The following is a 24,969-nucleotide window of genomic DNA, read 5'->3' as shown; positions in this document are numbered from 1 at the left end:
TGGGTCACTGTCGCCACCACCAGATGGACTTTGGACTTAGCCTCAGAAACTGTAAGCAATAAATAAATTTCATTTTCTTTATAAATCACCCAGTTCAGTGTACATTGTTATAAGCAACAAAAACAGACTAATACACCCCCCACCCTTGCCCCTTTCCCACCTCTGTCTAACCTCAATTCTGTTCTCTCCTTTTGAAAGTTCAATGTATTAGTGTGATTGGTGTATCTTTCTTTTTTAATTTACTTATTTTTTAGCTCCCACTTATGAGTGAGGATGTGCAGTATTTGTCTTTCTGTGCCTGGCTTATTTCACTTAGCATAATTATTTCTAAGTTCATCCATGCTGCTGTGAATGGCAGAATTTCATTCTTTTTTATGGCTGAGTGGTATCTCATAGTGCATATACACCACATTTTCCTTATCCAGTCGTCTGACGATGGACATTTAGGTTGGTTCCATCTTGTGGCTATTCTGAATAGTGCTGGGATGAACATGAGAGTGCAGGTATCCCTTTGACATGATGATTTCTATTCCTTTGGGTATACATACACCCAGCAGTGGGGTTGCTGGATCACGTGGAAGATCTGTCGTTGTTTGAGGAACCTCCATACTGTTTTCCATAGTGGCTGCACCGATTTACAGTCCCCCCAACAGTGTGGGAGTGTTCCCCTTTCTCCACATCATTGCCATCATTTGTTGTTCTCTGCCTTTTTGATAATAAACAGTTTTTTTTTTTTTTAATAAAGTTTTTTGACTTGGTTTTAAAAGACAGTATTATTTTCTACAACTTCCCTATCTTTATCAATGTTACTTTCTTGATCTTAAGCATTCAGAGTAGAATTTTTTTTTTTTTTTTGGCTTAACTTTTTAAAAATTCTTTCTCGTATTCCATTGGACGCCAAATTCTACTGACATTTTTCCTTTAAATTGCTTTAGTTCTACTCAACTCCCCGACACCACACCTTCCAGGCCTTCACTAGCCAGGGCCTGGTTTGCAGCAGTGGTTTCCCAGCTAACTACCTTCCCCTGCCTCACCCTATGTCCTGCACGGTCCTGCCAAATCACGTCATCCATTCACACCATCAATCTTTGTCTCATCAGAGAGTCTGTCGTTCTTCGGCCTTCCTTCCTTTTCTTATAAGCATTTATTGATTTTCTAAAATGAACAAATACAACCTCTGTAAAATTTTTTTGTCATATGTAATTACACTCCCTTACTAATCCCTACCAGTTTCTCAGTATCTCCTCATCATGATGTCCCCTCTAATCAAGAAGTCTCCTCGCTGTTCCACAGCCATGCCAACACCACTGCCTCACTGCCTCTGGTCATCACATCTTTCAGCAACACTTCAGAGCATAGTTGAAGTCTCTTCTTATGGATACTTCAGTCTCTATTGATCTTTTACCCTTGAATTTCTGTAGTTGTAGTCACACAAATTTGAACTCCAACAGTCTTTTCTTTGCTTCTCTGGGTTAGTCTTAAATCCTTGCTAGCCTTGTTGAGCTGTTCGTTCACTTCTGAATATTCACCAGTATGAGCACAAGGTTATAGACACCCTTCAGTAAATGCATTTGGCTGAATTTGACGGTCCAATTTATCTGTGTAGTTTGGGCCATTTAGATTGCCTAATACAATATTTTTATTAAATATTTTTACAATATCCCAGGCACTGTTTCTAGATGCTAAGAACAGAGAGATTAATAAGAAAGGTCACACAAAGAACAGGAATGGCTCTCTCTACTCCGGTCTTATGATGAACAAAAATGGTCATAGAGCCAGGCTGCAGGGAGTTGTTCTGAAACTGCCAATTAATTCAGGTACAGTGACGACAGATCGTTTGGTTGCTTCCTAAGAAACAGGTGTCTGTTGCACTGGGGTTTTTTGTTTTTGTTTTTTTGGCAGCTGGCCAGTGCAGGGATTTGAACCCTTGATCCTGGTGTTATAACACTACACTCTAACCACCTGAGCTAACCAGGCAGCTCTGTTGTGCTAAGCTTCTAACTCTGATGAATCACTTTGTTGACCTCATAGATGCTCATTCATGACATGGGCATATTCACCGCTTTTCTTGCTGCATAGCTTCTGCATACTCAGTTCCTTGGTACACCTTTTGCTTTTTCTTGCCTTTGCCCAGAAACTGCCCAAAGAGAATGTCATGAGTTTGTCAGTTGTTACTTTCCTTCCTGGTCACAGCGCTAATTCCAAAACCCTCTTACAGATTGCTGGCAAACCTACTTGACATCTCTTGGGCCCGGTATCTCCTCTGATCTGAAGCTGTGATCAAGGCAGTGGGGTCACTCAGTAAGTTCTCCCATCTAGGGTCTGAGATGTGTGAGACATTCCCCTGAAATAAGGAAGTATAACTGGAAGGGGTGCCTCGACTCACTTTAATTAAAATTGTAAATATCACATCTGGAAAAGTACCTAGACCATTGTTAAGTGCACAATGTGAATGAAATTAGCTCACCTAACTACATTTAGAAATATTGTACATATTTTTATCTTAATACCAAATGTGACACTGACCTGATCTTGAACCAATTTTATAGTCTTATTTGAAAAAGTTTACAGGCTATATAAATGAAGGAAAACCTCGTAGTCTGAGATATTTTACTTCATTGGTTGCAATCTGACCACACTGCATTTGTCAACTGTCAAGTGTGAAGTCAGATAGTTAATATTAAGTTTCTTAAATTTTATTAAACTTCTGCAAAAAAAAAAAAAAAAAAAAAAAGGAAACTAGCTTTTATATTTGAGGTATTGACTGAATTTATTTCACTTTTTCCTCTCCTCTATAAAATTGATCATTTGACCTAAATTTACTTGATATTTTATTCTAGGCATAGACATTATTCCCATAATTGTTATGATCTTGACTGCCCATGAAATAAAGCCTTTTCTAAGATTTTTTTAACATTGCATGCAATGTTTTGATCACCTCTAGAAATGTTTCTGTTATATAACCATGGCATTATAAAAATTAACTGGGCAATAAGTACTATCTCAAATATAGGCAGGAATTTCATCGTGCTTGTCTTGTGCTTGGCTAAAACGTGAATGTTGAAGAAAACGCAAATCACAAGTTCTTTTTCAGTTCAGTCAATGTTTTTGTCCCACTCTCAACTAGGTAAATTCTCAAAGTCTTCCCTAAGTGTCATGTTGGTCTTGGTTGCAGTGTGCCCTACACATTCCCATTATATTATTGCCTCTTTTGACAACCTTCTGCTTGTCGATATTCTTAGTGAATCTTCACTAAACCATTTGCCTCTCCAGTCAACAACTTGACTCCTCACTTGCTGCAGTATCTTAATTTTCTGAGCAAGCTATTTTTAAAGGAGAATAATATGGAACCAAGGACTCAGAGAGCTTCCTATTTTTCTTTGGCATGAATGTACTAATATATTACTACTGAGAAATACACAGACCTAATGTGTGTCGACACACGCATCCTCAGAAGCTTGCATTATTCAAGAACACTCTGAGATGATATTGTCAGTGAACTGGAGATAAAAAATATATTAAAACATAGATGAGCATAAAATCTACACCTCCCAGTAGCAGGAAAATGGATTGAAGTTAAGGAAAATATTTAGAGGGCTTTAGCCTGTATGAAAGAAAACACAGCTCTAGGTCTGTGTAGATTCTTTGATTAGGAAGGAAAGCATCAGATATTCACCATAACTTTCTACAATATTCCTAAAACTTGGCAAAGTTCTATTATTAAATTAACAGCACAGATTAAACTCTGTCACTGCTATTGTTTACATCTGGCAGTATTTCTTGAAACCCTGAAGTGGAGACAAATCTTTTGCTACATAGATATAGCCTAAAACACAAAAGGTTAATAAGACAAAAAGGATAACAAATCATGACTGATTTGTCATTTTCTCATGTTTTTATCAGAATACGAAAAGTGATGATGAGGACATTATTCTGCAAAACATTAGATTCTTAATATTTTTCAGAAAAGATAGGACAAAATTAAGCTTTTTGAATGACAGAATAGGGGTGTCCCTGAGTAATGGGTTTTATAATGAAAAGATGAAAGAAGTAAGCATCTAACACTACCCTTATATACACAGTAACTTAACTTCATTTTTTAAAAGGTATGGTTGAATCCACTGGAATGGTAACTTTTTTTTTTTAATCCTCCAAACTGTTTTGGTGGTCAGATTTTCAAAATGTACTCAGCAAAAGAGCTAGCACGAATGCCTCAGAAAGATGTTCAAGCTTGTCCATGGCCATCTTCCGTCTTGTGTCAGGAGGAAGCTCCTTTTCAGACTTCCTCATGTTCTCTGCATGTGCTCCTTAAGCCTCCACCGGACTTGAAACTTCCCGGTGAATGGTGGATGATACTTTTATTTACGCCTGCTTGAGGATAAGAAATGAGCCTGTGATTTCGAAATGTGCTTAAACAGGCTACTGTTTAACTGACTTTTACCCTTTTAAATATAAGTGCCCTTTTGATAGACAAATATTCTCCAAAATCCAGCTAAATTGTACTTTTAACTTAGTGATCATGACCTTGAATATCAGTTTAAATTCTCTGGTCCTGTTTCTCAGTACATAAACTGTCAATCAAAACATTATGTCCCATAGAGATTTTTATATGAAAAGGGTTCAGAAGAGACCAGTGTAAATATCTTGTGATATCGTCTTCATCTTTCACTGAACCTTAATACTGAATTCAGAACATGGTTTGGTTAGTGCTAACATTAATGATATTAATTTCTTTGAATCAACAGAAAAGAAATAGGCCATTGGGCATTTTCTACCAACCAAGAGGCTAAAATCTCTTCAGCCTCCTGAGGACTTGCTTCTGCAGTGAGACCAAAGGCCTCTACTACACTTCAGTAATAAAAAGCATGCACAATTCATTAAGTATATAGGCAAGGCTTTATGTTATATTTATTTATTTTCCAGCTTGTACAAACTGGATGTAGAAGCATAAACATAGTACATTTCTACCATCTTCAACAAAAATATAACCAATATGTACAATTATTGTATTAAAAATACAAAAGGGATACAGACTCCACCAATGTCTTTCTAAAAGACATACAGGTACAAGTAGTATCAAAAGTATGAGGAAGTCACCAGTTAATTGTACATTCTGCACTTGACATCACAGAGCGAACTGAGATTAGCAGTCCTATGTTCTACAATTACTTAATGCTTAGGTAACATTTGTGCAACTTGTGGTAGAGCTAGGTTTCTTTCTATATGCACATGAGGTCCATAGCCTATATAATAAAACTGGCAAATAATGCATATTACATGTAAAATTACAAATGCATAATTGACAATGTAATATATAAGCAAGTAGACAAATGCCATGATACAGAAGAGAATTATTAAATAAAGCACTGACATTGTTTGATACAGTGAAAAAACACTGCAATTCCACTTTTAAAATTGGAAGCTATTTACGTTTATCTACTGATCAATATGATCAGCTGAATTTAATGGAAAAAAAAATCCAAGACCAGCAGTTCCTCACATTTGAGTACTACTCGGATTGGCAGCCTTCACTTTTCCGGAGTCTGTGCAAAAACAACACAAAAATAGAGTGGAGGGGTCATTTTCAGTCATTATAGGGTTAATAGCAGCTGTGAGCAGATGGTTGCTACACTTAGGCCTTCTCTACACGCAATGTCCATAAAGCCATTTAGAGGTTAGTCTTTGGTGACTAACCTGCCTTACAAAGGCTGGCAATATCTAACCAGGTTTTTGATCTTTCATCACGTTTAAAGGCTTGTTTATTGCCTAATGCCAATTCAATAAAGGGAGGCTGTCTTGAAAGAGCAGTATTAACAGCTGGCATCAGCTCCAACATCCCAAGCTGCTTTCACTGCAATGCTATCCAGTTATAGATGTTGCTCTTAAAAACAAAAACAAAAACAAAAACAAAAAAAAACCCCTAAAACTCTAAATTAAAAACCAAAGAAACATAACTTAAAAATGGGGTTTGCCATCCATCTCAATGGAGCAGGACACATCTTGAAATGAAACTGTCCTGCCTCCATAAGGCTCAGACAGGACACAAGAGTCCTATTTCCCTCCCCTGGCCATGTGCAAACAGTTTTAAAGAAGAACCCCACCCACTGGGGAAGGAGCGGATGAGGTGTCTTGGTATTTAAGTAATTGGCTAACATTTTAGACTTTCAGGATAGGGCACTTCACGGGTGAGGCCAGAAGGACACAGGAAGACAGGGTCACAATCCAGGTCTTCCCCTCTTCTTGGTGTGGCCACACCCTGTCCGGCATATTTGGTTTTTTAGAAACCCAGGCTGGCAACCCTACTTAAGGTTCAAAATAATACTGTAATCATTAAATGGATATAACATTTACTCTCTGAACACAATCTTTAAAATCATTTTTTTTTTTTAAAGAGCAGAACATTGTAAACAAACGGACAAGCACTGAACTCAAAGGATTTCATTGTTTTTCTTTGTCTTCCTTGGTGGGTTAAAGGCCCCAAGTAGTTCAGTGGCTAGCTTTTCTCATTATCCCAACGAGACCAATTGGATTGAAATCTAAAAGGAAGATTTTTAAAAATCCTTCCAGGCATTGAGAAGTGCAGCCAGAGTGAATCATCTTGTTGTGATGATCTTGGAATTTGGAATGATACTGTGTGATGTGGCAGGCAGCAACAGTGGGAACTTGAAGATTGCTGCACTGTGCATTTCAAGCAACAAAGTCTGAAAAGTGCCAGGGCAATTTCTTCACAGTATTTCACATGCAAAGGGGAAAGGAAGAAGAGGAGAAGAAGCCCCATGCTGCTTTTAAGGCAGGGAAGGAGGCAAACTGGTCCACCATCCTTAGAATGTGAGTTCCAAGGCTCCAATGCTAGGGACGTCTTCTTGTGCTCTCCTTTTAGGTGGCTCGCTCTGGATCCAGAAAAGCCTGTGCCTCAAACAGCAGATACTTGTTCATCTTCTGCAAACCCAGCAGGGAAGGGAAAAAAAAAAAAAAAAAAAAATCAATAAGCAAGCAAGCAAGCAATTTCTTGTGCTAGAGAGAATACATTCACTGATGTGCTAAATAAAAATATCATAGCGATTCTTTTTAGTATAGCTCACTTAAAATCCTTGTCTTTTTTCTAGGCGATGATTAACCACCAAAAAAGGTTAAAAATGTATATACTATGCATATCTTTAAATATATATACATAATATTTAAATATATACATTGTAATGTAATGGTTGGAAAGCTATTAGTAATAAATTCATTGAAAAGTTATAAAATAGCATGTGCCATATATTTTATATACAGTCACATTCACATAAAAACGTCTGGAAGGATATAGCAAAATGTCAATAGTGGTATCTACAAGTGGCAGGATTATAAGTAATTTTCACTTATTATGCTTTGCTTTTTTCTATAATGATTATGTAATAAAATATGTGAAATTGAAAACTTAACAACAAGAGTTAAGGGGTATGATCTCCCTATTTATCCTCAATCTGGTATGGACAGATAGATTTGTAGAAAGAAGGCAAAAAAGTTATAGAGAAAGTATATATTTTTTTTCAGACTTTCATTTCCAAATGAGCCCCAACTCATTAAAAGTTCAAATATAATGTTTCCACAGAAAAACTTTAACTTTCCATGTTGGACAGCTCTAAACACTCTTGAAAACTGCACAAACTTGTGAGATTTTTATTCTCTTCCTTAAAATAAGGCCACAGAAGTCCTTCAATTCTAGTGAAAATTAGAAAAGAAATCCAGTCATGTACTCTTTATTGTAAGTGACCCCCTCTGCAAGCTTTGGCATTTCTTATGCCATTTTGAGAATAGAAAGCAGTCAGAAAAGCTTTAATCTAAATTTGGAACTCTGACTGTAAAATGTTCTTTGTGTGGTTAGAGACATAACTGAGCACAGGGTTAAGAAAACAAATGCTTGGAAAGCTTATGGGCACCAGAAATGAACACACGTGAAGGCAACGTGAAGGTTTTAAGAATACACATATATAACAATCCATGACTGTACCATCCTCCTCGGTGGAAAACCCTTGAGACTGGTAGGGGGCGAGGCGCGGGTCAGACTCGTTCGGCTTGTGCCACTGAGGCTTATTCACAGGCCTGCTGCCCGCCGGATGCCCGTGTGGCTGCTGCTGTACCGGGGAAGGCCCAGCTGTGTCGGAGGAGCGGGCGACCATCCGAGATCTCTGCAGTGCCACGTTGTAGTCTGGAGGTTTCCTGGCTGGATGGGAATGCCCTTCTGGAAAGTCAGTGATGGGGATTCCGATGTATCCCGGAGGGGTAGGCGGGGGCTCCCGATACCTGCCCTCCTTTCGTGCTATAGTAGAAATAATGTACCAGCCATTAAGAATTTTGTGGAAGAATATTTCATGCCACAAGTATTTATAAAAATATAAAATGTTTACTCACTAAAACAGCGTACACAATGTAGTAGCAAATGTAATTCTGTGAGGTATGGGATAGAAGTGTGGGTGTGTGGCAGGCCAGAAAATGGGTGTTAAGTAAATCAAACCAAACATTAATAATTTCTCTGCATGGTGAAATAATTGGTGAGAGAATCTAGTAAGCAATCTAAGTAACCTTTAACTGTAAAGAGATAGACTACTTGTCTGTTTAAAATTATAACTATGAAATTACTAATATGGTTAACACCTACTCCTTGGATTTAGTGGAAAAATTAAAACAAAGAACATAAAAGGCACCTAGTACTATGCCTGGAATATATTAGTGCTTGGTAAAACTTCCCTTTCTTCCTCTCTCCCTGCCCCAGTCTTTGCTGTGCATTTACCTTTATCAGACAGACAATCAATTCTACATTACTTTCATGTCGCCGGACTTCACTTTGGAAAATAGTGAACTAAAATAAATTTGGAAAAGTAGTACAAGCAAAGGATACTAATTTAAAAACTCTAAAACTATAAGGTACTTATTTTTCTTAAAATTATTTTATTAATGTTCATGACCTAGAACATAAAATATGTAAAGGCAAGTAAAACTAAAGTTTTATTTATTTATTTTTTTTTAACTTTCTAGTCTCAGCTATTTGGAGCTAAAAATCCTTTCTTTGCAATAAAAATTCTGAGTTAAAAAGTCCAACCTAAAAGAATGAATTAACTGTTATTTCCTTATTTATATTAAAAGGATATTAAACTTGATATTCACCCATGACTTTATACATAGCAAAATAACCACAATTTCCCTACTAAAAGGGATATTTGTAACGATTATACGCCAGAATTTCTCACTCTATATCTTACAACCTATTTCTATATTGCAATTACATACACATTAAATATGCTATAGAAAATACATCCTGATAAAACTGAGGAAACATGAAAGCCTTTACAACGGAAATGGTAGTACATCTTTCATGTACTTAAGAATTTACTATCTAGGCACTGTTCTAAATACTTTGTATAGATTTCCTTTAATATTCACATTAGCCCTAGTAAGTAGAAATTAATAGTTCATTTTACAGATGAGGAAACAGGCACAGTTTATTACTCTGTCACAAAGCTAGTAAAGTGGCAAGACAGGACTCAAACCCCAGTCTGCCTGATTCCTAAGCCCATTCTCTCACCCATTACACTACCTGTTAGCACACTCTCCCTTATTCCATAGTGTGCAGAAAGAAGTTGTGTGTTCAACACAGAAACAATGTGTCTGCATAACAAAACCAATGAAAGATTTTTAAATATGCCAAGTGTAAAGTTCTAAATACAACCAAGGAAAACAAAATAGAAAGATAAAACAAAACTGTTTCAATTAAAGAAAACTTCCACCTCTACGAAGAATGAACACTCATTTTGATAATTTTCAGGTTAAAAGAAAAAAATTAGATTAGATATCTGTACTGACAATACTGATCCTTACAGCCAAGATTTATTGAATGTTTTATTATGTTGGAATTTATTTACATGTACCTGACTACAAAACCTGGGCTCTTAATTATTATTCATTTCAAAATCCTGAACACAATGCTAATTTGGAAGCTCTATACAGCAATGGACAAAAGAGGAAAAAAAACACAAACACATAGTTTTACTTTCAAAAAAAGTTGGATTAAAGTCAAGATCCAGACATGAAAGCCCCCCCAACTTTTAAACTTACCAATAAGCCCCTTTGTAGTACTTGATGCCACAGCTATGTGGGCAGGCATGGGAACAGGTTTCGTTTCCTCTGTGGTCACAGACGTTATGCTACTGCTTTCAGCTTCAATGGAAACATCCTTCCCACCCCTTCGCTTTATTGTGCCTGTGTCACCTTCTGAGTCTTCTCCCCAGTAACCTGTGGAAGACGCCCAGCTTGCCCGGGATTGGGCCTGTTCAAGACTCTCTCTACTTTGACTTTGCCTGTTATACCTTGCACTGTGATCTGAAAACATAATTTGGTCCATATGGCTGCTTGAGGCCCATAAACCTGCAGGATCCCCTGAATAATCAAAGTGAGTGTGCCCAAACGGAAGTGTTTCCCAGCTTCTCTGGTGCTGGATGGTCTGTATATTATCATGGGAACCACTCGAACATGATGTCCAGCTACCACGGCCACTGTCGGCAGCATCAAGTGAAGCACGATCCCCCTGATCCTGGGAAAGTTCCTCTGTGCTTGGAGAAGAAATCACTGTAGCTGTGGCATATAAACCTCGACTCTCAGATGCTGGTGCATAGGACCTAAATGGGCAAAAGAAATGCAAGACTGTTAGCTAATTAACCTACGATAAAACCAAAACACCCTTTTTCCTAAAAAGGTAGTTTTCTTTAATCTCAGGAAGGGGATAAAAGTACCATTGAACTGCATTACAGTGGCCAGTTCTACCATGTCCAGTTTTCTCACCCTATCTATAAAATAAGCACAGGGGGAAAGAACAACAACTTGGTATAATAAAGGATCACTTGCCTTACAAGGTTAAGGATGGCTCAATATAATTTGATTATTTCAGGAAGGCAGCTCTTATGAAACAACTAAGATATATCCTAAAGTCATCCCCTGCCTTCCACACAGAACTGTATCCCACTAAAGGATAAACCTAACTAAAAAAGCAGTCTGCATAACAAAAACAGCATGGCACTTAATTTAAAAATTGTGAAAATCCAAACTGGGATGGGAGAAAATTTCTTAGCCATTATGTAAAATAAATAAAAACATATACCTAGAAGAAAGGACTCATTATTACAAGAGAGATGGAAGAAGGAATGTAAAAGAACACTGCGAAACGCCGCCTACCCTAAGCTGTATTGATCGGGTTCAATCATGGTCCGCCTTTCCATCCTGCCCACACCTAGGTTTGTTTCCACGATGCTGACAGAATGCCTCTGGCGCCTCTCGTCATGCAGTGAGACTGGCACTGAGTCAAAAGAGGAATTGCTGACAATACTGGATCGTGAAGAAATTTCACTGTGACCAGAATCTGAAAAATTATCCACAGTACCACTGGGAGCCAAAGTATAGCCTGCATGAGAAATGCAACCATATTAATTAGACACTCTAAGTTTTGAACATTAAACGGAATTCTACCAAATAGAAGCAAAAATACAATGTAAGCATAGATATCACCATTGAAATGGCAAAAAGTCTATTTTACTTGTAGAGACCAGGTGACTAAGAGAAAAGGTACACTATTACTCTAATAAAGCTTAAGTTGCTTAATCAAAGCTTTGAGAGGAAAAAAGAAAATACTGTTATACAAGCTAAGAAAAGATGCAGAAATCATGATACTGTTTGACTATTCATAGCTCCTAGCTATAAAGTACACTATTAGTCTATATAAAAGAAACCATGAAGAATAACTGATCAGATTTGAAAGTGTTTTTTTTTTTCAAATTGCAAAGAAAGTTAGTAGTCTTGTTTAAAGTATGGCATAGACTAATTCAACTGAAAATATCTGTATCATACTTATAATTTTAAGTGGACATATAAACAAAAATAATAAATAAGACCTGAAGAAAACATCTTTGGATTTTCACCACCTGATTTTTTTCAGTATTAATAACATATTAATTGAATCACATAAAAGCCATTTGTTTTGAGGGATGTAATATGTATTTTCCCCCAGACCATCACAATAAAGTCTAAACAGATGTCTATATCTTGGCCTGAAAGGACCCTTAACTCTATTTTGTTACTAAAAATAATTTTGAAAGTCACATAGGAAAAGGCTTGTTCTGAATTTTTTTTTAAAATCCAAATCCTCTCAGTATTCATTTTTTTCTTTTCTATATTACTAAGGATCTCATGTTCCTTAAAATATTAATTTTATATGATTATATGCAATGCCAATTTTTTTCAATGCTACTTACCTAAAAAAATTTAAATCTAGAACATCTAAATGTTGCCAATTTAAGTATGTTCCCATCTTTTCAGTAAATTGGTAATTCCTGATTTATTTTTTAAAGGTTGCACAGGTCTTGATAAGATTTAACGTGTTCATCTATGAAATGCCTTTTTATAAACCACACTTCAAGTTCTGACAGACAAGATTTAAAGGCTTCCCTTAACAGTCTGCTCAAAAGACCATCTCCAGAAAATTAATCACTCAGATAGAACACGTGACATTTGGAGGAATTCTCCCATTTTCTTTAACTAATGACATGATTCCTCTCTTTCCCACCCCATTTTTGGTTCTATAAACCCCACCTATCCCATAGGTCCGTGGTGCATTGTTATTCTTGTTACTGTTCTCACTTCCAAGAGAAGAGGAGGAACTGGTTAAGTCCAAATGCCCGGAGCCAAAAGATCTCAGCTGATTGCCACTGCCACCTAACAACAGGATAAGAAAAGAATTTAGATATATCCGTTTAACAAGGACAGTAGAGACTGATTACCCACACACAATGCACAGATGTCTGAAATATCTAAAAGTAAAGCAGTATTTGTTGTGTCAACAAAATCTAACAATTTATTAACCCTTTTGGCCTTTCTCTAGAGAAAACTATGTCCTAGCCATTTGTTACAGCTTACACCCATTCATTGAAAAGGTAGGAGGAGGAAGTAACCTGGAGTTATGCAGTGGAAATTATGTACTATTTTAATATGAGAAAGTATCAACTATGGAGGAGACTTTGCCTAAAATCTAATCTCTTTAAAAATAAAACAAGATAGCAACAAAGGTAATCAAGACCCATGTTAATACAGTGAAAAAATAAATCAGGAAGATATTAGTTTATCATATGGTTTTAAGCCCTATTCTTTGTATTAATGTTATACAATCAAATTTAGTTACAACAAATTTTAATATAAAAAGAATTCCTTCCACACTTATGACCAATAAAAAAAAACCTTAAAGGTATTTTTAAAAGGCCTTATATAGTTATAAATTTAACACTATTTAGTGTCAATGTTAAAACAAAATTATCAAAATTCTTCCAAATTTATAAACTGAGGGGGAAAAATCCATTGGACATTATATATGAGATCACCTTAAGTGATTATTATATGAAAAATCATGCAATACATAACTCTGGAACTTTCTATAGCTGAAGTGTACAGATTTTGGTAAAGGAAAGCGATACATAATTTAGTTCTACCTTTCCTTGGAGAACTCTGTGGAGAAGTGGGAGGAGAAGAGAGCTGTGAAGATGTGTTTGATATCGTATCCTCTGCTTGTTTCTTGTGACGTTCCAAACTTCCTTCTTCAGACAAAGAAAGAATTTTCTTTAAAGCTTGTGGGGAGTTTATGCCTATAAAAGAAAGCCAAGAGCATAAATATATTTTTTCATGACTGAAAAGAAATAATACAAAAATGTTTTAGTCATTAGTGTTAAGATTTAATATTATTATGTTAAGTTTCAACCTACACAAAATCTAAATATTCTTCTACTCTTCATGGTATGAACAATCAGCTTGTAGAAGGTATGAGTAGTTTGGTTTCTGACTGATATCTGCCAGAATTCTACAAATAGACTGCTTTTGATATTTTAATCCTAAATCTTAAAGTAGTCACCATCTTTATTCAACAATATGTTAAGCAACAATCAAGAAAAAAAAAAAGACAACTTGAAAACATTTCAATTTAGGGTGAAAGTGGCACCGCTAAGAATATTTATTATTAGAACTCAAGTTTGAGTTGGAAACACATATTTCGGTATTGTTGGATATGTTAACCCAGAGGAATTGGGAATGATGGAAGAAAAGCTAACATAAACTACCTAGGAAAAGTGAACAAAAGAGCTCTAAGGAATTCCATGCAGTTAACACTTGATCAAATACATAGACGAAAGAGAAGGCAAGCAGAGACCCATTAAAGTGCTGTGTCAAAGAAACCACAGAAGGTTTCATAAGGGAATGAGCCAGCCTCAACAGTAGGCTCCAGTAGGATGAAGGTAGAGGAAAAAGAATTATATATGCCAATGTAAGGTAATTTTCCCCCTCCCCCATGCCAAAAATAATTTTTCAGAAATGAGGGAGTCACATTAAAATGTTTTACAAAGCCTCTCATATTATTACAAGGCACTCTCAATTACCTTATTTTGAACAGCAAAGAGATATTTGGGAAGGCACTATAGCCTGAGACCACCTCAAAGCAACTTTTTGCTACCCATTTATCTTTAAAAATTTCTTTCTTTTTATTAACATTGTTTCCTTTAACATATACGTAGAAAAAAGAATCAGTACATTTTACAGAAAATTATTTTGTTGTACCATTTACGTAAAGGGACTAAACTAGAAGATGTATCACTTTTAGTAGAAAGGATGAAGCATGATTTAGCTCCTTAATATTCAGGAATTAGTTGTATTTTTCCCAAGTTACAGTATCAGTATCAGTGATTCAACAAATAAAAATTCATCACCAGACAAATCATTTAACTTAAAAATATTTTGCCTAAATTTCAGCAATTCTGTGATCGTAAGGCAAAACTAGTTTAGACAATCTATATGAACAAAGCAACTTCCGTACTTATTAAAAATTAAAGGAGTAAACATATAACTTCTCCATTTCAGCCCGTCATGACAAATGAGATGATTAAATGAGATGCTATTTATAAAAACAGCTCCTTCCATTGGCAAAAGTAAAGTTTAATTTGCTGAATATTAATGTTTTATTAGGAGATGATTATCACAGAGAAACCCAAGAATATTAGACAAAGCTATCCATGACCCACATTTTTTTTCCTAAATTGAAAATATGCCAGTGGAGTTTCAAGATGGCGGCGGCTGCGGCGGCTGGCGCGGAGTAGCTGAGGTGGAAAAGGTGGCCACTGGGCCTCAGGCAGCCGGGAAACTTGTGGACCTTCCTCTGGCCATCTCTTAAGGGAGGACTGCTGCCGCTGGCCGGTCGTGGGGGCTCAACGCCACTTTGCCCCCGGCAGGAGAGGCTGCCTCATTTACAGGCAACAGCTTTGAAGTGCGGAGCAGGAAAAGAACTGATTCTTAGCTGCAAAAGCGAGTCTTGAAACAGGGAACACGGCGCCAGGGCTGCTGTGGATGCAGCCAGGATCCCGGAGGCTGGGGCCGCACTGAAGGCGGCCAGCTGCCCTATTCAGGATTCGAGGTTTCAGGCCGGCATTAAAGAAGATTCCTGGGAGCGCCCGAGCCGCGCCGCGACTGAACAGCCCGAGGCGGCAGCGCCGAGAACACGGAAGGCAACAAACCAGAGACAGAGCGAGCGCCCGACCTGGCAAAGCACTGTGAGTGATCCCTGGCACAGCTCTGTTCGGGGGGTGGATGCCCACGCGGCTCCTGCCTGAACCACCAGGCCACTCACTGCCCCGGTGCTGCCTCCATTTTCCCAGGTGCGGGCAGCTCCGCCCTGCTCGGCCATCACTGAGCCCATTTGCTTGGGTTGGCGCGGGGCTTTCCGGACCCTGCGGCCGGCCTCCTCTCCCACTCCCTCCGCGGTTCTCTGGCGGGGCTGGGGGTGTGGGGCCTCCCGACCAGTGTTGGGAGGGCTAGGAAGTACAGTCGGGCCGACTGTCACTCCACCACACCCTGGACTCCGGCCCGGTAAACTTCCTGTTACTGGGAGGCAGATACCATCTCTGCGACCACCAGTTTGGAAAAAAGCCTAACGAATTTCTGGTTGGGAATAGTGTGGTAGGAGAGTTCCCAGGTCCGCTTGAACCTGCCGGAGAGCAGGCTGCAGGCGGGCACTAGACTCGGTTTATACCGGGGGGATACAAAGGTGAACAAGACCCGAGAAAGATCTACACAGTGCTACAAAGGCACCCAGAGAGACCGGTCGTCTGTGCCTAGCAGAAACCTGGTAGACTTCCTGGGCGAGGCGGTGCTGAGCAGGGTCTTGAAGGCCCAGCTGATAGTCGAGGGGTGCAGAAGACACACCCCAGCCCAGCACAGTGTGCACAGAGGGGGGAGACGTGCGGCCAGGGAGGCGGAGACTCGACAGAAACCACACACCCGGTGGGGTCGCCACTGCACGATCTAACAGCCTGGGCCAGAGCACACGGAACGGGGAGAAGTCCTGTACGGAAAGTGAAAGCTCAACAGAGATCACATACCCTGTGGTACGTGATCCACCAGCCCAGCAGAGTACAAGCTGACCAGAAAGGTGGATCCCCGGAGAAGCCCAAGACCCGAGGCAACCACACACACAAGACACTAGAGGCCAACTGAGCAGTCACGGCGGGAGCCATACCAAATTGGCAACCACAGCAACATCCTAGTTAGTCATTAGTCTCAAACCGGTGGATTGTGAAACCCCCTGCCACAATGAATAAACACCAAAAAAAAAGACACCAGAAATACAAAAAATCAAGAAAGTACACCACCAAGAGTTAATAAATCTCATACTCTAGATCCTATAGAACAAGAAGCCCTTGAAATAACTGACAAGGAATTTCGAGTGATAATTCTAAGGAAACTGAATGAGATACAAGAAAACTCAGCTAGACATCATGATGAAATGAGGAAAAGTATACAGGATCTGAAAGAGGAAATATACAAGGAAATCAATGTCCTGAAAAAAAATGTAGCAGAACTTGCTGAACTGAAGAAGTTATTCAGCGAAATAAAAAGCACAACGGAGAGTTTAACCAGCAGGCTTGTCGAAGTTGAAGAGAGAACCTCTGAACTTGAAGATGGGCTGTTTGAAATAACACAAGCAGACAAAAAGAAAGAAAAAAGAATCAAGGACATGGAAGAAAATCTGAGAGAGATATCAGACAACCTCAAGCGCTCAAATATCCAAGTCATGGGTATTCCAGAAGGGGAGGAAAATGGAGATTCCATTGAAAACATATTCAACAAAATAGTGGCAGAAAACTTCCCAGGTATAGGAAAAATCACAGATCTTCAGATCCAGGAAGCTCAACGATCTCCAAACGTATTCAACCCAAAAAGGCCTTCTCCAAGACATGTCATAGTCAAATTGGCAAAACTCAGAGACAAAGAGAGAATCTTAAAAGCTGCAAGAGAGAAGCGTCAAATCACCTATAAGGGAGCCCCAATCAGGTTAACATCAGACTTTTCATCACAAACCCTAAAAGCTAGAAAGGAATGGGATGATATTTTCAAAATACTAAAAGACAAAGATTGCCAGCCAAGAATACTCTACCCTGCAAGGCTATCCTTCCAAAATGAGGGGCAAATAGTATATTTCTCAGACAAACAAAAACTGCGGGAGTTCACTACCACAAGACCACCCTTACAAGAAATCCTCAAGGGAGTACTGGGTTTGGTTCCTGAAAAATAACTACCACTGCCATAAAAACCTAAGAAAAATCTAAACCCGCTAGTACAATAAAAATGGCATTCATGAAGAGAAAACAAGCTAACAAAAACACTATCTACAACCTAAGGAACCAACAAACAAAGAAACCAAACAGTAAATCAGAAAGCAAGGAACAAAAGACACCTAAGACAACCAAACAACCAATAAAATGCTAGGAATAAATCAACACCTTTCAATAACAACTCTTAATGTTAAAGGCTTAAATTCCCCAATTAAAAGACACAGACTGGCTGACTGGATCAAAAAGCAGGACCCAACTATATGCTGCCTACAAGAGACCCACCTCACCCATAAAGATTCACACAGACTAAGAGTGAAAGGATGGAAAAAGATTTACCATGCAAACAGAAAAGAAAAACGAGCTGGACTGGCTATTCTTATATCTGACAAAATAGACTTTAAACTAAAAACCATAAAAAGAGACAATGAGGGACACTACTTAATGATAAAAGGACTGATCCATCAAGAAGACATAATAATCATAAATATGTACGCACCCAATGTTGGAGCAGCCAGATTTATAAAACAAACTCTATTAGACCTGAAGAAGGAAATAGACACTAATACCATAATAGCAGGGGACCTGAACACCCCACTGTCAATATTAGACAGATCATCTAGGCAAAGAATCAGTAGAGAAACACAAGATCTAAACAAGACCCTAGACCAATTGGAATTGGCAGATATCTACAGAACATTCCACCCAACAACCTCAGAATATTCATTCTTCTCATCAGCACATGGATCATTCTCCAGGATAGATCACATATTAGGTCACAAATCAAGTCTCAATAAATTCAAAAAAATTGGAATTATCCCATGTATCTTCTCAGACCACAATGGATTAAAACTAGAAATTAATAACAAACAAAACTCTGGAAACTATACAAACACATGGAAATTAAACAGCATTCTACTTAATGACATAAGGGTCCAAGAAGAACTCAAGCAGGAAATCAAAAAGTTTATTGAAACTAATGAAAACAATGATACATCATACCAAAACCTGTGGGATACTGCAAAAGCAGTATTGAGGGGAAAATTTATTGCATTAAATGCTCACTTCAGAAGAATGGAAAGATGGCAAGTGAACAACCTAACACTTCACCTTAAAGAACTAGAAAAACAAGAACAATCCAATCCTAAAGTTAGCAGACGGAAAGAAATCATTAAGATTAGAGCAGAACTGAATGAAATTGAAAACCAAAAAACAATTCAAAAGATCAACGAATCAAAAAGTTGGTTTTTTGAAAAGATAAATAAAATTGACAAACCATTAGCATGGCTAACAAAAAAAAGAAGAGAGAAGACTCAAATAACAAAAATTAGAAATGAAAAAGGCGATATTACAACTGATTCATCTGAAATACAAGGAATCATTCGAGACTACTACAAACAACTATACGCCAACAAATTTGAAAATCTGGAGGAAATGGATAAATTTCTGGACACACACAAGCTCCCAAAACTGAACCGTGAAGACGTAGAAAATTTGAACAGAACAATAACAATAAAGGAGATTGAAGCTGTTATCAGAAGGCTCCCAACAAAGAAAAGCCCAGGACCAGATGGATTCACAGCAGAATTTTACCAAACATTCAAAGAGGAATTGACACCGATTCTTTACAAACTTTTCCAAAAGATTGAAACGGACGCAAATCTCCCAAACTCATTCTATGAAGCAAACATCATCCTGATACCAAAACCAGGTAAAGATATAACCAAAAAAGAAAACTACATGCCGATATCCTTGATGAATATAGATGCAAAAATCCTCAATAAAATACTAGCAAACAGAATACAGCAACACATACGAAAAATTATTCATCACGATCAAGTGGGATTCATCCCAGCGATGCAAGGTTGGTTCAACATACGCAAATCAATAAATGTGATACACCATATTAATAAACTCAAACACAAGGACCATACGATCATCTCTATAGATGCTGAAAAAGCATTTGATAAAGTTCAGCACTCATTCATGACAAAGACCCTCTATAAGTTAGGTATAGAGGGAAAGTATCTCAACATAATTAAAGCCATATATGACAAACCCACTGCCAATATCATCCTGAATGGGGAAAAGCTGAAAGCTTTTCCTTTAAGAACAGGCACTAGACAAGGATGCCCACTCTCACCACTCCTATTCAACATAGTGTTGGAAGTACTAGCCAGAGCAATCAGAGAAGAGAAGGAAATTAAGGGCATCCAGCTTGGAAAAGATGAAGTCAAACTGTCCCTGTTTGCAGATGACATGATCCTATATATCGAACAGCCTAAAACCTCTACACAAAAACTGTTGGAATTGATAAATGATTTCAGCACAGTAGCAGGATACAAAATCAACACACAAAAATCAGTAGCATTTCTTTTCTCCAATAGTGAACATGCAGAAGGAGAAATCAAGAAAGCCTACCCATTTACAATAGCCACCAAAAAAATAAAATACTTAGGAACTGAGTTAACCAAGGAGGTGAAAAATCTCTATAATGAGAACTACAAACCACTGCTGAGAGAAATTAGAGAGGATACAAGAAGATGGAAAGATATTCCATGCTCTTGGATTGGAAGAATCAACATAGTGAAAATGTCCATACTACCCAAAGTGATATACAAATTCAATGCAATCCCCATCAAAATTCCAAAGACATTTTTCTCAGAAATGGAAAAAACTATTCAGACATTTATATGGAACAATAAAAGACCACGAATAGCCAAAGCAATGCTCAGCAAAAAAAATAAAGCTGGAGGCATAACACTACCTGACTTTAAGCTATACTACAAAGCTATAATAACCAAAACAGTATGGTACTGGCATAAAAACAGACACACTGACCAATGGAATAGAATAGAGAATCCAGAAATCAACCCACACACTTACTGCCATCTGATCTTTGACAAAGGCACCAAGCCTATTCACTGGGGAAGGGACTGCCTCTTCAGCAAGTGGTGCTGGGATAACTGGATATCGATATGCAGGAGAATGAAACTAGATCCATACCTCTCACCGTATACTAAAATCAACTCAAAATGGATTAAGGATTTAAATATACACCCTGAGACAATAAAACTTCTTAAAGAAAACATAGGAGAAACACTTCAGGAAATAGGACTGGGCACAGACTTCATGAATACGACCCCAAAAGCACGGGCAACCAAAGGAAAAATAAACAAATGGGATTATATCAAACTAAAAAGCTTCTGCACAGCAAAAGAAACAATTAAAAGAGTTAAAAGACAACCAACAGAGTGGGAGAAAATATTTGCAAAATATACATCTGACAAAGGATTAATATCCAGAATATATAAGAAACTCAAACAACTTTATTTTTTATTTTTTTTTTTAAATTTTATTTTGTCGATATACATTGTAGCTGATTATTGCTCCCCATCACCAAAACCTCCCTCCCTACTTCCTCCCCCCTCCCCCCCAACAATGTCCTTTCTGTTTGCTTGTCGTATCAACTTCAAATAATTGTGGTTGTTATATCTTCTTCCCCCCCTCCCCGGTTTGTGTGTGTGTGTGTGTATGTGTGTGTGTGAATTTATATATTAATTTTTAGCTCCCTCCAATAAGTGAGAACATGTGGTATTTCTCTTTCTGTGCCTGACTTGTTTCACTTAATATAATTCTCTCAAGGTCCATCCATGTTGTTGCAAATGGCAGTATTTCATTCGTTTTTATAGCTGAGTAGTATTCCATTGTGTAGATGTACCACATTTTCCGTATCCACTCATCCGATGATGGGCATTTGGGCTGGTTCCAACTCTTGGCTATTGTAAAGAGTGCTGCGATAAACATTGGGAAACAGGTATACCTTCGACTTAATGATTTCCATTCCTCTGGGTATATACCCAACAGTGGGATAGCTGGGTCGTATGGTAGATCTATCTGCAATTGTTTGAGGAACCTCCATACCATTTTCCATAGAGGCTGCACCATTTTGCAGTCCCACCAACAATGTATGAGAGTTCCTTTTTCTCCGCAGCCTCGCCAGCATTTATCGTTCATAGTCTTTTGGATTTTAGCCATCCTAACTGGGGTTAGATGGTATCTCAATGTGGTTTTGATTTGCATTTCCCGGATGCTGAGTGATGTTGAGCATTTTTTCATATGTCTGTTGGCCATTTGTATATCTTCCTTAGAGAAATGCCTACTTAGCTCTTTAGCCCATTTTTTAATCGGGTTGCTTGTTTTCTTCTTGTACAGTTGTTTGAGTTCCTTATATATTCTGGATATTAATCCTTTGTCAGATATATATTTTGCAAATATTTTCTCCCACTCTGTTGGTTGTCTTTTCAAACAACTTTACAAGAAGAAAACAAGCAACCCAATTAAAAAATGGGCAAAAGAGCTAAGTAGGCATTTCTCTAAGGAAGATATACAAATGGCCAACAGACATATGAAAAAATGCTCAACATCACTCAGCATCCGGGAAATGCAAATCAAAACCACATTGAGATACCATCTAACCCCAGTTAGGATGGCTAAAATCCAAAAGACTATGAACGATAAATGCTGGCGAGGCTGCGGAGAAAAAGGAACTCTCATACATTGTTGGTGGGACTGCAAAATGGTGCAGCCCCTATGGAAAATGGTATGGAGGTTCCTTAAACAATTGCAAATAGATCTACCATACGACCCAGCCATCCCACTGTTGGGAATATACCCAGAGGAATGGAAATCATCAAGTCGAAGGTATACCTGTTCCCCAATGTTCATCGCAGCACTCTTTACAATAGCCAAGAGTTGGAACCAGCCCAAATGCCCATCATCAGATGAGTGGATACGGAAAATGTGGTACATCTACACAATGGAATACTACTCAGCTATAAAAACGAATGAAATACTGCCATTTGCAACAACATGGATGGACCTTGAGAGAATTATATTAAGTGAAACAAGTCAGGCACAGAAAGAAATACCACATGTTCTCCCTTATTGGAGGGAGCTAAAAATTAATATATAAATTCACACACACACATACACACACACACACACAAACCGGGGGGGGGGGGGGAAGATATAACAACCACAATTATTTGAAGCTGATACGACAAGCAAACAGAAAGGACATTGTTGGGGGGGAGGGGGGAGGGAGAAGGGAGGGAGGTTTTGGTGATGGGGAGCAATAATCAGCTACAATGTATATCGACAAAATAAAATTTAAAAAAAAATAAAAAAATAAAAAATAAATAAATAAATAAATAAATAAATATAACCCCCCCCCCAAAAAAAAAAAGAAAGAAAAGAAAATATGCCAGTGAATAGCACCAAAGAAGGTGGTGGACTAACGGGTACAAAATTATGTGATCTACCGTAAGTGAATCACTGTGCAGTTTATGCATGTATGGAAACAATACACTGTACCCCACACATATGTACAAGTAAATGTTAAAAAATATTTTGAATTAAAAAAAAAAAAAAAAGAGGAAATGAATTTAGTCACTTACCAAAAGGTGGGAGATCCTTTACGGGTACTTTCTTCCGTGAAGGATAAAGGGACACAGCAGGGACCTGCAGTCCTTGGTTGATTTTATGTGGTGGCTGCTGCTGCTGAGGCTGTGGTAGGGGTTGTGCTTTCTGCTGTGATCCTGCCCTTGGAGCCACTGGGGAGGTCTCAGATTTGACAGGCTTTTTGTCACCAGGATTCTTAGGCACTGATAATTGTTTGGTTTGAAAATACAACAGAGAATTTAGGATGTTAGTAGCTATGTATAAGATAATTTTAGAATAGCATGAATATTTTCCATAGTTAGAATACTAAAATGCCCATCTTTCTTTCATTTTGCCTATATAAAGGACAGAAATGGAGAGGGGAGACTTCAACAAAAAGGAAAATTGTTAGGAATTATTTTTCTAAAACAGTGCCTAAATTTCTTTGACATATATGAACTAAGTTTTTATCTAATAAATGCTATTAACTGCAGTCTACTTACTATCAAATTCTCCCACAGGGTAGAATTATCTGTGTAAGCAAATAAGAGCCAATACTGCTTGAGTTTTTACTGAATATATAATTTCATGGTAGACGTGGCAAACTAGTTTAATAGGACAAATAAATGTTGCATATGTAGTATCTTAATATCCAGAACTACTCAAAGACATGTATATACTTCTTCCATTGCACTCATAAAGATTCTAAGGATTAGGGAGCTCAGGTCACACTGCTAGTAAGAACAAACAAGATTTGAACTCAGACCACTCTGATTCCAGAGGACAACTCTTTACTGTGACACACAGTGCTTTTATAGTGTCCTGGGTAAATCTAATCATTTGAATCTTCTCAGGTCATCTAACATTTAAATTCTATAGAAGATATCTTCAAACCTGCCCATGGAAACCCCAGAAGTGTCCTAAGTGGAAAAGTCTTTGTTTTACAAGTACAGATGCAGATGAAAAGAAAACTGCCCCATTTCTAGCCTGGCCAGACTTTTGAAGGCTGGCAACCCACACATTAGGCTGCTGTGGTTCAGTGTGAATTACTGCTTAAAGTGGCACCTGAATTTGTTGTTGGGTGCTATCTGGGCTGGGAGATAAAGGCAGCCAACACACCCAGTTCTTGTGCTTTCTGGCCTGCTGCCTGCGCCCCCCCGCCCCCCAAACTGCCCATCACCTTGGGACTACCTTTGTGAGAAAACAGAACATGCAAATGGGAGCTGCATCCACTCATGTGTCCCTCGCATGTGTACTGGCTGTGTTGGAATGAAACTAACGGAACACTTACTTTAAACGAGTCCACAGTGTCATCCTCCCCATACTAACCCAGTTGGGCACGGCCTGGCTGAGCAAGTGCTGTGTGGTATTCGGTAGCAGCATTGGAGGGAAAGGTCGTATACTTTCAGGACTGCTATTTCCCCCTTGCACTAAGCCCTATATTGTTACCACCATACCATTGCATAGGAAACAAATTTGCATTCCAGCCAGAGTCTGCAGCCACTTTAAGGAAAAACTCACATGTGTTGGTTGCTGGCTCACACTGCAGTGATAACGTCTGAAGACTCTCCTCATCCATTTCTAGTTCCAAATTGGACAGGTACTGCTTCACTTTTCGAGCCATTTGGGCATCTTCATAAAGCTTTTTGGCATTGAGAAAGGAACTACGACGTACTCGCTTTTTATGACCACCTGTCTGAGCAACATCTAGCACTGCTGCATTTGTACTACCCTGGCTGAGAGACCTGGAAGATGAAAAGGTAGATATGCAGCTCACTCTAGCATGGGATTATTTCATCTATTTGAAACGTGCCAAGACATATAAATATTTTATGTTCAAAATGTCACATGCTTTATTCCA

General features: G+C 38.2%; 1 protein-coding gene across 8 annotated transcripts in view; it reads right to left on the bottom strand.

Annotated features, from left to right (window-relative positions):
• Positions 1-4,882: 4,882 nt before the first annotated feature.
• The window catches only part of RAPGEF2 (Rap guanine nucleotide exchange factor 2), a 249,845-nt gene continuing 229,758 nt past the window's right edge, over positions 4,883-24,969 (bottom strand). For 5 of the 8 annotated variants that reach the window (XM_063108820.1, XM_063108821.1, XM_063108827.1 and 2 more), the window contains 8 exons: positions 24,630-24,853; positions 23,126-23,332; positions 13,509-13,661; positions 12,619-12,741; positions 11,209-11,434; positions 10,096-10,655; positions 7,994-8,302; positions 4,883-6,939 (listed from right to left, as the gene is read on the bottom strand). In XM_063108820.1, coding sequence (XP_062964890.1) covers positions 6,914-6,939; positions 7,994-8,302; positions 10,096-10,655; positions 11,209-11,434; positions 12,619-12,741; positions 13,509-13,661; positions 23,126-23,332; positions 24,630-24,853 — 1,828 coding nt within the window. In that variant the 3' untranslated portion in view covers positions 4,883-6,913. The remainder of the gene's footprint in view (positions 6,940-7,993; positions 8,303-10,095; positions 10,656-11,208; positions 11,435-12,618; positions 12,742-13,508; positions 13,662-23,125; positions 23,333-24,629; positions 24,854-24,969) is intronic. The other 3 variants (XM_063108823.1, XM_063108825.1, XM_063108822.1) reach the window with 2 other exon arrangements.

Source organism: Cynocephalus volans, chromosome 9 (assembly GCF_027409185.1).
Source record: "Cynocephalus volans isolate mCynVol1 chromosome 9, mCynVol1.pri, whole genome shotgun sequence".
In the NCBI taxonomy this organism is placed as follows: Eukaryota; Metazoa; Chordata; class Mammalia; order Dermoptera; family Cynocephalidae; genus Cynocephalus; species Cynocephalus volans.
Note: the sequence above shows the minus strand (reverse complement) of the source record. Positions and strands in the feature narration are given on the sequence as shown.